The 14,682-nt window shown below is 37.8% G+C and overlaps 1 protein-coding gene across 1 annotated transcript; it reads left to right on the top strand.

Moving 5' to 3' along the window:
- The first annotated feature begins 7,112 nt into the window (after positions 1–7,112).
- On the top strand, positions 7,113–10,118 carry LOC118594934 (protein ZNF738-like). Its single transcript, XM_036205189.1, has 2 exons — positions 7,113–7,178; positions 9,960–10,118. The coding sequence occupies exons 1-2, from the start codon at positions 7,113–7,115 to the stop codon at positions 10,116–10,118; spliced, it is 225 nt and encodes a 74-aa protein (XP_036061082.1).
- Positions 10,119–14,682: the final 4,564 nt, after the last annotated feature.

A 14,682-nucleotide genomic window follows, 5' to 3' on the forward strand; every position in this document is an offset into this window, starting at 1 on the left:
TAAGGAAACAGAATCAGTCAGTAAAAGTCTCCCAATCAGTTATTGGATGAGAGTTCCAGCATGACAGCTAGGGTGTTTGGCCATCAGATCACCAGACTAGGTTAGTTCAGGCTTTCTCTCGACCATTGCCAGTAGTCTACACTGGATGTATCATTGTGGATTTCTGGAGACCTCTCTAGCACTTTGTTTCTTCCTGTTCTCATGTGGTCTTCATTTATCATGGATGTAGAGATCCTCGGCCAGACCCCAGGTGGAGCTCCAGGAGTCCAATTGTCGAGAAAGAGGAGAGACTGTAAGAGTGTGAATTGTTGAGACCAAGATTGGAAAAAGCACAGGGACAAATAGCCAAAGTAATGGAAACACATGAATTATGAACCAAAAGCTGTGGAGTCCCCAACTGGATCAGGCCCTCTGGATAAGTGAGCCAATTGAATATCTTGAACTGTTTGGGAGGCACCCAGGCAGTGGGACCCGGACCTGTCCTTAGTGCATGAGCTTGCTGTTTGGAAACTTGGGCTTATGCAGGGACACTTTGTTCATCCTGGAAGGAGGGGACTGGACCTGCCTGTACTGAATCTACCAGGTTGAGCTGAATCTCCAGGGGAGTCTTGGCCTTGGAGGAGATGGGAATGGATGGGAAGGGCTGGGGGGAAGGTGGGGGTGGGAGTCGGATGGAGGAAGACAGGAGAACCCATGGCTGATATGTAAAATTAAAACACAAATATAATTTAAAAAGAAAAAAAAGCTATTTTCATTAAAAGAAAAGAAACAATAAAATAAAATAAACAACAAAAAAAAGTCTCCCAATCAAAAAGAGCTCAGGACCAGTTGGTTTCAGCACAGAATTCTACCAGATCTTCAAAGAAGACTTAATACTAATACTCTTTCAATTATTTCACACAATAGAAGCAGAAGGAACATTACCAAGCTCCTTCTATGAAGCTACAATTACCCTGATTACTAAACCAAACAAAGAGGCAAGAAAGAAAGAGAACTATAGACTGATCTCCCTCATGAACGTTGATGCAAAAATACTCAATAAAATACTGGCAAACAAGACCTTGACCTTGATATCCTCCCTATGCTAATTCCCTGTGAGATTCCACCCTCCTGAATGCTTAAGGGAAGCTCCTTGACTGTGTATCCAGCATATTGGGCGTCAACAGCTTAGAGGCAAGATTGTAAAACATCAGAAGTGGGGTTGGGGTAAATTTAGCTCAGTGGTAGAGTGCAAGGCCCAGGGTTTGACCCTCAGCTCCCCCCCCAAAAAAAACACCTCAGAAGCGAACTTCTGCCTTCCCATTGTGCTGTAAGCCTGTATTTTAGACCTTTTTCCTCCTTCAATAAACAGCATTTGGCATTCAAAAAAAAAAAGAAGAAGAAGAAAAGGGGGTCAAGATCATGATGGGGAAACCCACAGAGACAGCTGACCGGTACTAGTTGGAGCTCACTTATTCTGAACTGACAGCTCAGGAACCTGCATGGGACTGAACTAGACCTGCTGAATGTGGGTGACAGTTGTGTGGCTTGATCTGTTTGTGGGGTCCCAGGCAGCAGGACCAGGACTGATCCCAGGTGCATGAACTGACTTCTTGGAGCCCATTCCCTATGGTGTGATACCTTGCTCAGCATTGATACAATGGGGATAGGCTAGGGTCTCCTTCAACTTGGTATGCCAGACTTTGTTGACTACCATGGGGGGGCCTTACCCACTCTGAGGAGTGGATGGGGGTAGAGTGGGAGGGAGATGAGGAGGCAGGAGGAAGGGAGGGAGTGGGAACTGGGGTTAGTATGTAAAATAAAAATTTTTTAATAAATAAATATAAAAAATACTGGCAAACAGACTCCAAGAACACATCAAAACAATTATCTACCATGATCAAGTAGGCTTCATCCCAGGGATGCAAAGGTGGTTCAACATATGAAAGTCAGTCAATGTAATAACACACCATACGAACAAACTCAAAGAAAAAAAAAAACGACACATGATCACCTCACTAAATGCAGAAAAGGCATTTGACAAAATCCAACACCCCTTCATGATAAAGGTCTTGGAGCGATCAGGAATACAGGGAACATACCTAAACATAATAAAGGCAATTTACAGCAAGCCAACAGCCAAGATCAAATTAAATGGAGAGAATCTCAAAGTGATTCCACTAAAATCAGGAACAAGGCAAGGCTGTCTGCTCTCCCTATACTTATTCAATATAGTACTTGAAGTTCTAGCCAGAGCAATAAGACAACATAAGGAGATTAAGGGGATACAAATTGGAAAGGAAGAAGTCAAGCTCTCCCTATTTGCAGATGACATGATAGTACACATGAGTGACCCCAAAACTTCAACCAAGAAATTCATACAGCTCATAAACACCTTTAGCGACATAGCAGGATACAGGATGAACTAAAAAAAAAAAAAATTAGTAGCCCTCCTATATACAATTGACAAACAGGTTGAGAAGGAAATCAAATACACATCACCCTTTACAATAGCCACAAATGATATAAAATATCTTGGGGTAACTAACTAAGCAAGTGAAGGACCTATATGACAGGAATTTTAAGTCCCTGAAAAAAGAAATTGAAGAAGATGTCAGAAAATGGAAAGATCTCGCATGCTCATGGATAGGCAGGATTAACATAGTAAAAATGGCAATCTTACCAAAAGCAATATACAGATTCAGTGCAATCCCCATCAAAATACCAACACAATTCTTCACAGAACTGGAAAGAACAATACTGAGCTTCATATGGAAAAACAAAAACCCCAGGATAGCCAAAAGAATCCTGTACAATAAAACAACCTCTGGAGGCATCATGATCCCTGACTTCAAGCTCTGCTATAGAGCTACTGTAATAATAACAGCTTGGTACTAGCATAAAAATAAATATGTTGACCAATGGAATCGAATTGAAGAACCTGACATTAATCTGCACACTTATGAATATACAATTTCTGACAAAGAAGCCAAAACCATACACTGGAAAAAAGAAAGCATGTTCAACAAATGGTGCTGGCATAACTGGATGTCAACATGTAGAAGGCTGCATATAGATATCAGGCACCATGCACAAATCTTAAGTCCAAGTGGATCAAAGAAAGACCTGAACATAAATCCAGTCACTGTGAACCTGATAGAGAAAGTAGGAAGTAGTCTTGAATGCACTGGTACCGGAGATTACTTCTTAAATATAACACCAGTAGCACAGACACTGAGAGAAACAATTAATAAATGGAACCTCTTGAAACTGAGAAGCTTTTGTAGAGCAAAGGACAAGGTCAACAAGACAAATTAACAGCCTACAGAATGAGAAAAGATCTTCACCAACCCCCCATCTAACAGAGGGCTGATATCCAAAGTAAATAAAGAACTCAAGAAATTAAACATCAAAATGTCCAACAGTTCAATTAAGAAATGGTTTATAGAGCTAAACAGAGAATTCTCAACAGAAGAAGCTCAAATGGATGAAAGATATTTAAGGAATTGCTCAACATCCCTAATCATCAGGGAAATGCAAATCAAAATCACTCTGAGGTAGCACTATTTACACTTGTCAGAATGGCTAAGATCAAAAACACTGAAGACAGCTTATGCTGGAGAGGATGTGGAGCAAGGGGAACTCCCTTCCACTGTTGGTGGGAATGCAAGCTTGTAAAGCCACTTTGGAAATCAATATGATACTTTCTTAGAAAAATTGGGAATCCATCTCCCCCAAATCCAGCTATATCACTCTTGGGCATATACCCAAGGAACATTCAATCATACCACAAGGGCACATGCTCAGCTATGTTTATAGAAGCATTGTTTGTAATAGCCAGAACCTGGAAACAACCTAGATGCCCTTAAACTGAGAAAAGCAATGACATCATGAGGTTTGCAGGCAAATAGATATATCTAGAAAAAAAATCATCCTGAGTGAGATTACCCAAACTCATAAAGACAAAAATTGTATGTACTCACTCATAGATGGATACTAGATGTAAAGTAAAGACTAGACTGTTACTCACAACTCCAGGGAGGATACCTAGTAAAGAGGACTCTAAAAAAGACACAGGGAACACCCATCGACAGAGAAATGGATGAGATCTACATGAGCAAACTGGACATGGGGGGTGTGTGTGATAAAGGGCAAGGGTGGTGGGAAAGAGATCTTAGGGGACTGTGAGATCCCAGCTGGATCAAGAACAGAGAGGAAGAACAAGGAAAGAGATACCATGATAAATGAAGACCCCATGGCAATAAGACGAAGAAAAGTGCTTGAGAGGTCCTCAGAAATCTACAAAGACACCTCCACAATAGAGTACTGGCAATGGTCAAGAGAAAGCCTGAACTGACCTACTCTGGTGACTGGATGGCTAAACACCCTGACTGTCATGACAGAACTCTCATTCAGTGAAAGAATGATGGAAGCAGATGCAGAGATCCACTGCCAAGCCCCAGGTGGAACTCCAGGAGTCCATTCAGTATGAGAGAGGAGGGATTATATGAGCAAGAGATACAGAGACCATGACTGGAAGAAGCAAAGGGACAAATAGCCAAACTAATGGAAATACATGAACTATGAACCAATAGCAGAGGAGTCCCCATGGAAATGGATCAAGGCCTCTGGGTAAGTGAGACAGTCAATTAGCTTGAACTATTTAGAAGGCCCCCAGGCAGTAAGACCGGGACGTGTCCTTAGTGCATGAACTGGCTTTTTGAAATCTAGAGCCTAATGCTGGGACACTTTGCTCAGCCTAGTTGAGGGCAGGGTAGGTGGGAGAAGGAAGGACAGGGGAATCTTTGGCTGATATGTAAAATTAAATTAATGACAAAATTAAAAAAAGGAAGGTTAATAAAATGTGTTTCTTTACTGATAAAAAAAGAAAAATAAGGTTACCATACTATATCCTGCCATCAGAATTATGTTTCTTTGATACATGGAGCTACTATGAAGGAAATACTGTGTATTAGAGGGATTTCATGGACTGCATTTTTACCATGAATTAAATCACTGATCATTATCACCTATCAAAACAGACAAGAATAAATTCAAATTTTGAGTCATTTTCAAAGTTACCAAGTAGGTTGTAAGGGGAAAAAAAGCTCTCTTTTTCTGAGTTCAGTGATGAGATACGGAAGTATTGTCTGAATGTTATCTTTTGGCCACTGTAATTTCATAACTGGTGTGAGATATCACCTGTGAACTCTAAAGACAATGGATAACTGACAAAATATTATTCAGGAATAAGATGTTTCAAACACCTGAATCTAATGCCTCACTGATTACTAACTAATTACACAAATAAAAATAAATAGTTTATATATTCTGGATATCAGCCCTCTGTCAGATGTGAGGTTGTTGAAGAACTTTTCCCATTCTGTAGGCTGTTGCTTTGTCTTTTTGACCATGTCCTTTGTTCTACAAAAAGCTTCTCAGTTTCAAGAGATCCAATTGATTGATTGTTTCTCTTAGTGTCTGCGCTACTGGTGTTCTATTTAGGAAGTGATCTCCAGTGCCCATGTGTTTGGATCAGGACCTCTGGATAGGTGAGACAGTTGATTAGCTTGAAACATTTGGGAGCTACCCAGGCAGTGGAACCAGGACCTGTCCTTAGTGAATGAGCTGGCTGTTTGGAACCTAGGGCCTATGCAGGGACACTTTGCTCAGCCTGGGAGGAGGGGAATGGACCTGCCTCAACCAAATTTACAAGTCTGAGCTGAATCCTCAGGGGGGTCCTTGCCTTGGAGGAGATGGGAATGGGAGGAGGGCTGGGGAGAGGACTGAGGGGCACAGGAAGAGGGAGGGCAGGGAAATGTATGTCTGATACATAAATTTAATGTGGATTAATATGTTCAATATTTTAAATTGGAAATTCTTATTATTCTATTAAGATTTTAAAAGCATATATTTTATATGAAACAATTTAGTGGTAAAGAGAATAAAACATGGCATTAGAACATTGACTAAGTAAACTATAAAGGGAGTATGATGATAACACAATTGTTTTAGTCAATAAATAAAAGAAATTCTGTATCATAATATATCCTAGAAAACAAAGCAGATAACTGAGTGTTGTGAAACTTTAATGTTATGTCCAGGTAAAAGTTTTTCTGTGCTTTATTATACCATGTAAAACTCCTAAAACATTTATTGTTTAGTACATATGTCAATGTCCAAACACACACATATTTAAAAAAAGAAAAAGAAAAACTATGCATAAGTTCTAGTATCTAAAAACTGTTTATTGAAATTTAAACAACTCAGTAGAGTTCCTGTGCATTTTTCATTTCTGCACAGAGACATGTATATAATACAGCCCTGTTTCTAGTAAATATCTTACCTTTATGCAAGAAAAAGACAAAAAAAATTTAAATTTTTGCCTAGTTACTTCCAAATGTTAATGCAGTGTACTTCATGTAGAAAACAGAGTTAAATTGAGTATGTGTGTAGATTTCGACATTGTCAATGTCACTTCCAGGGAGTGTTCACTGCATTCATTTTGTAATTAAATTAATGAAGTCTTGTTTTGCAAAGCAGCCTTAAATATGAAGGGATTTTGTAGCCATCATTATTTTTAAAATCGTCAACAAAACAATGTTAGAAAATGGAATTTAGGGTTGGGGATTTAGCTCAGCAGTAGAGCACTTGCCTAGCAAGCACAAGGCCCTTGGTTTGATCCTCAGCTTTAAAAAAAAAAAAAAAGAAAGAAAGAACGATAAAAAGAAAATGGAATTTAGTTTTCTTCACTAAAATCTTAAAGTATTTGGAGGTTCCTGAGAATTCCCATATTGGAAAGAAGATCACCTGGTTCTTTTCTTTTTATTTGTTTGTTTGTTTGTTTTAGAGACAAGGTTTCTCTGTGTAGCTTTGCACTTTTCCTGGAACTCACTCTGTAGACCAGGCTGGCCTCGAACTCACAGAGATCCACCTGCCTCTGCCTCCCGAGTGCTGGGATTAAAGGCGTGCACCTGGCTTTTCTCATTTTTTTTTTTTTTTTACCCATAGTTATTTAAGAGTGACCCTGGGTGAAGTAATGTCACTGTGAAAATAAATCTGTGAAGTTTTAATCTTGAGTCTCATGGCATAGTTTCATAATCTTAGTATTATAAATTGTATCATGGTAACCAATGGGAAAAGACGGTGAAGACTTCAGAGGGAAACGCATTGCCTTCATGATTCTTGAACACAAGCAAGTAGTTTTTTGTTTTGTTTTTTTTTAACCCAGTTGAAGAATTACTTTTGTTTGCGACTACCCCACAGGTGCTGTGTTATATCCTCCATGGAACCTCATTTTGCTTTAATCACCCACCCCAGAGAAAGAGAATGTGAGGGCTCTTAATGTTTCTCAAATGTCAGCTGTGCTCAGCCTCAATCGAAAGGCCAACCTGATTCTGTTAGCTCCAGCACATAAATTTAAACATGTAGCCAGTCTGTATTTAAGACAGTCATGATGTGAGCCAAACAACCTACCTGCTGGCATGTATGAAAGTAGAACCTTCAGTTTTGTCTGCCTCTGGAAGGTCATGTTGTTCTACATTTCTGCTCTGCTACAGTAGAAAGTGAGCTTTTTGATCCTGCCTTCCAGTCTCTTAGGATGGCCGAAAATATACAATCCTTTTCTTGCTTTGAAACCCAAAATATTATCAGGAAGGCAAAATTTTGGGATAAAGTTTTCTGAGAGGATCCAGAAGGAAAGGGAAAGAGTGATGGCTTTTTCTCAGGTAACTGTGTGTATGAGGTGAGATTTGTTGCCTGTTCACCAACGAATGCTTCTTTTGTGGTGATCCCAAACTTTTACATTACCTCTCAGATTAAGAAGGCTTTATTTTTCTTTTTCTGATGCATTTGTCAAGGTAAAAGTATTTTTTTAATGCTTGTCACATGTATGTGTGCTCCTTTCCACGGTTTTTTCATTTTATTTTTTTCAAAATAAATTTTCTGCATTAATGCATAATATAAACATTTGATATACAAAAATATATGCATATCCATGTCCTACTGAAAATAGAATTGAGTCATCTTATATAGCTGAGAAAGAAACCATACTTCCTGATCCTTTTGCCCAGGGATCTTTTTGCTCAATATAGACTGTTCTAAGAAAGAAGCACTATGAAAAAGGATGGAATGTCTTCCTGTAAATGGATGATGTTTAGAATATTATTTCTATGTAAGGCATATTGTTTTATATAATAAGTTGAAGTTTTTAAATGTAATACAATCTTGCAAATAGAATTTCCAGTCAAATGGTGGTATGAAATTAACCTATCATGCAATTTTTTCTTCTGTTTACTGTACTCTTTTGTGACTAGGTTCAAAGAGTCTATTCCATCATGTCACCTTGTTAGCTACTAACCTTACAGTGAACTTGCAATGAACTTCTGTTGTGCTGACACCTGCTAACAGTCACTCCCCTGGGAGGCAATGCAATATTACATCCTATGGTTATTTAGTACATTTTTTGAACAAATGAACTGAGGGAGAACTAGTTGGCAAAGTGTACATATATTTATGTGGATTTCAACAAGGATACTTTGGGTGGTTGCAATTGAAGTCTCTTCGTTAACAACCAAAAGTACTAAACTGCGTGCAGGGATATCATTAGTTAGATACAGCATTTGCAAGTGAATCCACAGGAAGCATATTCACTCTTTAAAATAAACTTAAATGAGAATCTAAACATGTGTCTCACTGCAAAACTGTGAAATGGTGGAATTTTAGAACGAAACCTGGAAACTAAAGGAATGCCTCATTGGAGACAGTGGAGAGGTAACAAGTCCCTGCTGTGCATTGGGTGTAGGTGTGTATGTTACTTACCCATGGGTGTAGGTGTGTATATTACTTACCCATGGGTGTAGGTGTGTATATTACTTACCCATGGGTGTAGGTGTGTATATTACTTACCCATGGGTGTAGGTGTGTATATTACTTACCCATGGGTGTAGGTGTGTATATTACTTACCAGTGTGAGAAATACTTTCTGCTGTGGCTACCCCTCAGATTCCACCCACTATTTCAGATACGGTTGTCAGTTATTTTTTAATGAGTGATCTCAGGGAATGGAATGTGAGGAATGGGTCACTACAACTTCTTACAGCTGTGTTAAGATGTAATTCAATATGCCTGCACACAGTTTAAAGCTGGGCAGTGAAGCCTCATATCGGGTTGTAGAGATTTCCATGATCTGAAGGAATAATGGACCCTCACAAAGCAGGAAAGGAGAAACTAAGTTTTCATCTGTTTGTAAAAGTTTATGGTTTCTGCATATCTGCTGTGGCACAATTCACTGATTGGGGACATTTTATTCCTGCTTTATGATTTCTATGTGTGTGTTCTCAGGGAATGCAGATACTGTTGCCTTTGCACACAGAATAGTGTCAGAAAGATTAAACTTTAACATTAACTTTCTGACAGGATCCATAAAGATGGGGAAGGACAGATGGCATGTTCTCAGGTAAATTCATGTACAAGGATGGGACAGGTTGACATTCCACACATTAATGCTTCATTTGCAAAACTCAACCTAAAACTATAGTTCCTCACTGTAAGAAAACATATATTTATGTATTTTATTATATCTTTAATATGAATTCTTCATGATCACTGTCTTTTATGTTCTACAGCCTGCTTTCTACTCTTTCCTGCCTCTTATTTTCAAGTATGACTTATGTACATGAGTTTTTTAGTTGAAATTTTTACAAATTTTCTGATATTAGAGATGAATGTGGAAACTCAATTTCTACTGAGGACAAATTCAGACATTATTTGTCACTGAGAAAAAGTGCATATTTCATGAAATGTTCAGATGATGGGCACTTAGATCTCATGAAAAAGTCACAACATCCTCCCTCTTAGTATATAACATTTGAAAATTACAAATTGATTAATGATAACACTGAGAGTTCTTTAGTTAAATATCCTTTTCTGGGGCAAATAAGAACTCAATTCATCATAACAAAAAATAATTTTCACTTCAGAGTCCATTGGCATTCAAGGATGTGGCCATCTATTTCTCCAAGGAGGAATGGGAATGCCTGGACACAGCTCAGAGGGATTTGTACAGAGAAGTCATGTTGGAGAACTACAGCAACCTGGTTTCTGTAGGTGAGAATAAATTCTTCCATGATTGCTGCTAAGCCCTAGTTATGACTAACAACTTGTGTTAGCAGTTTGAATTGTTTCTATCAATGAATCCCAGCTCCCAATTATTACTAGATATTGGTGAGTGTCATATTTATTGAAAATTTTCTTATTCTAAATGATCTTTTAATTTAGCAAGGACTCCAATCCCAAATTGGTTTTTTTAGGCAGTCATTCAGTAGCAATTATGTGTGAATACAGTCTGATTCCCACAGTTTTATTTATGTAATGGGGTAATATAAGGAAAGTTGAATGTATACACAATTAAAATTATGGATTTCTTAAAAGTCTACAACACCTGTCAAGTATGTACTAATAAGACTCCACTATTGAATCTTTCCTTATGTAACTTCATATCCAATGAGTACAAGCCTCTGCTAGAACCTAACTCTCGTCCCCATCATGTAAATAAGTTATCATATGTCTGTTCTAATTCACAGGCCTTTCTGTATCAAAACCAGAGCTAGTCACCTGCCTTGAACAGAATAAAGAACCCTGGATTGAACACAGAGGAAGTAGAAGGCAGAGAACCAGGTAAGGTGGAAGGAAACAATGGTTATATGTAGAGTACAAAACAAGATGGCAACCATAACTGCAGTGGGATTACCACAGCTCCTCACTAGAAGCAATGCCTAAGAATTTCATTTACAATAGTACACTAGGATATAGCACATAGGAAATTTTACATAATTTCCCCTCATTTCATCAAAATAGTGATTAGATGAAATTTAGTATGCCAATAGCAATTAGACAATGTATGTGGGACTTTATTTTGTTTTCCAATAAATGTCTGATATTTTCTCCTGTATGTCAGTGATTTTAGGGTTTTTCTGATTTTTTAACATTTTTATATTATATCTGGATTATTTTTTTTCTTTCTTTTACCTCCTTGCATACCATCCTTCTACCACACCAATCCAATGTCATAATTCCTGCACCACATCTCTATTAAAGAATGAACAGGAAATACATAACAATCAAGGAATATTTGGGCTGACCAACTGTTTCTGAACACAAGACTAGCAACCTAAACTCTACAGAAAACATAGAAACCAAAATCTTAAAAGCTAGCATCCACAAATTTGAGAAAATGTGCAGTATTTGTCTTTCTGGTTTAAGTCACATACAATAATTTTTTTCAGTTCCATTCATTTACCATTCAAAACAAATGGATGAATTTCTTAGCATATAACCTAACAAAAATAAATCAAGTGACATAAACAATTTATCTTGTCACCTTTTCTGAAATTGAATGATAGGAACAATTAAAAAAAAAAAGAAAAAAAAAACCTCAACTTAAGAAAGCCAGATGGATTCAGAACAGAATCCCACCAGATAAGTAAAGAAAAACTAACACCAATACATTTCCAATTATATGACAAAATGGAAAATTTCAATTTCAAGAACACCTCAAAATAATTATCTACTAGGATCAAGATTCCTTCCTCCAAGAGATGCTAATGGGAATCAACTTAGGTAAATCAATACATGTAATTCATTAGAGCAGACTATAAGAAAGTGATGTAATGATGTCATCATTAAATGCAGAAAAGGCTTTTGACAAAATACAATCTACCTTCATTATAAAAATTCAACAGTAGGAGGGACTTATCTTCATTTAACAGATTAAGTTTATTGTATATATTTACCAACATAATTATTCTAAATGAACTCAAAACAGTTCTACTATAATTGGGAAAATAAAGGATACTCACTCTCTGTATAACTGTTCTATGTTCTGCTTGAAGTCTTAAATGTCAGTCTATGATAACAGGACATTCAAGAGGATACATAAAGGAAAGAAAGAAGTCATAGTATCCTCATTACACATAATATTTATTTTATACCAGAAACTTTAAATCAAGATTCTTATGCTTTGTGCTAAGGTTGTTGCTAATCTCTGGTTCTTTTGTGTGGTATTGTCAGCCTGGAAGTCATTACTTCCATTATGTCTTACATATTTATGTGGTATAGAATTATAGGAAAACATAAAATAATATATATTCTTGAGGAATTAACAGACGACCTTGGTGTTATTTGTCCCTCAATCTTCCTTCACCATTTCTACCAACATTTCTTCCATTATAACTGAAGAACCATCCTGAATGTTTGTTTCCCAATAAATAGTGTCCCTATATCTCAAATCCCTAATCTAAGAGCTAAGGACACCTAGTGAATGGTGTGACAAGGAAAATGACCCTCTGGCATGGGATATCACCATTGCTGCTTGTCTAATGCAAAATGGTTACACCTGAAATGATATAATCATTAACAATGAAGCTGGACTAACATTTTGAAATTATATATAATTTGTATATATATTTGAAAAAGTATATACATAAATGCATAACAGTAACAATTATCAATTGGGGTTATATTATTTATTTGGAGATATGAGAAGTTAGAGGAAAAGTGACTTGATAAGCTTAAAATAAAATGATATAGTAATTATTTAAATTGAATTTACATTTACAAAAATTGTGTATTTCACATATAAACTCTGAGTTCTGATATTTTGCTTTGAAATAGACATTTCAGTCTACTTTGAAAATATAAATTTTATTTTGTAGGTCTTTTATCAATTTGTTGTTTTTTTTGTGACAGAGTTTTTCTATGTAACTGCCGAGGGTGTCCTGGAACTTACTGTGTAGTTTATGCTGGCCTCAAACTCAAAGAGATTTACCTGCCTCTGCCTCCTGAGTGCTGGGACTAAAAACATGGGCAACTGCTGCCCAGCTTGCTATTTTGTGTGTTTTTGATTCTACACATATTAGAGATCTAAGACTCTTTGGAAAATTAACATAGATTATTATACACTCTGGCCATTATTCATATTCTGCATTTAAGTCAGTGAAGAGCAGTTTAAGAAAAAGCCAGACTGTGATTCCCATTGATGGGCCATCTGGGGTGGTTCTATCAGTTAGTTATGCTAGGACAGGAGATATTCAGGCCAAGATCAAGGTTTGCTTTGGTGACAATTAGTTTTACAGTGGAAAAACATATCCACCATTTTCCTAGACACATAATTTATTTTTCTCACTTTTCTCCTTTTTTGAGACAGGGTCTGTAACCGTATAGCCCTGATTGTCCTAAAACTGAATATGTAGATCAGGCTAGCCTCATAACCATAGAGACCCACTAGCCATTGGCTTCCAAATGCTGAGATGAAAGGCCAATCGTTTATAAATTTAAGAAACACTTAGGTATCTGAAGAAATAAAGCCCTAAAGAATTATCAGTGTGATTGTGGAAATTTTGAAACATTCTCTCCTAAGGTCCATAAAGCTCTGTGGACCTGACAGACATATACATTTTTCATGATCATTTTATTGTTTTCTTCATGAATAACTACATATTAATATACATTAATAAACATTAATCATAGAAAATCTATTTATGGTATTTTTCACTTATATCATTTTATCATTTATGTGTTTAGAAAAGTACTTTTGTTTTGATCTAAATTGATAATACAATTTCCAAGTGAACAGAATATTTTTACTAATGGCTATTAGTTTCATTTCATATTCTAAGAATTATGTTTATAGTTGTTGGTTACATTGTAAATAAACTGCAAAAATTCTGGGTTTGGCGCCCCGAGTTTTGGCACCAAATATAAGGAAACAAATTGCAAAAACTCTGGATTTGGAGTCCTGGGTTTTGGAACCAAAATGTTAGTCAGTTGATGGCTGAAACTGCAAGGAGACAGTTCAGCACTAGAGGGCGAGGTATCCCAGACAGCTCGAGCTACTTAGAACAAGAGCTCTGCCCTGAAGGTGTCCCGGACACCTGGAGCTGTTCAGCACAGCTGTGATGGCTGAACTGGAGACAGTTCAACCTTAGGAGGCGAGGTATCCTAGACACCTCGAGCTACTCAGAACAAGAGCTCTGCCCTGAAGGTGTCCCAGACACCTGAAGCTGTTTAGCACAGCTGTGATGGCTGGGACTGCAAAGAAACTGCCCAACCTTGGAAAGGAAGGTTTTCTGACTCCTCAGGAGAGTCAGGCCTGGAATTGCTTCAGCAAGAAAGGGTATCCTGACTCTTCGGGAAAGTCAGGGTATACCTGGTGTGATGGGGGATGGTCTCCCCACAGAACACAGCAATCCTGCTCCTCTCCTGGAGAGCCACAATCTCTGGCTCAGTGTTACCAGCTTTCTCACTCAGTCCACTATGGGACATCCCAGCAAGGTTCTTCTGCTCAGCTCCCCCTTGCTCAGTCCACTATGGGACATCCCAGCAAGGTTCTTCTGCTCAGCTCCCCCTTGTTCAGTCCACTATGGAACATCCCAGCAAGGATCTTGTGCTCACCAGTCAATGAAGGTCTTCACCCAATACTCTTTTGAGAAAGAGGTTTATTTGGGAAAGAAGAGTCCAGGAGAGTAGCTACCTCTACCAGAGTGGAGAGAACAGTTCACAATTCACTGGGCTAGGTAGTTTATATAGGATGTCTAGGAGGCGAAGTCAGCTGTGATTAGTTAGTTTATTTTCTGCCCAGGGATTGGCCAGTTTTGTGAGCAAGGGACAGAGATGGCCCTGATTTCAATGCCAAACTGTGTTTCT

The sequence above is a fragment of the Onychomys torridus genome, chromosome 13 (genome assembly GCF_903995425.1).
Source record: "Onychomys torridus chromosome 13, mOncTor1.1, whole genome shotgun sequence".
Classification (NCBI taxonomy): domain Eukaryota; kingdom Metazoa; phylum Chordata; class Mammalia; order Rodentia; family Cricetidae; genus Onychomys; species Onychomys torridus.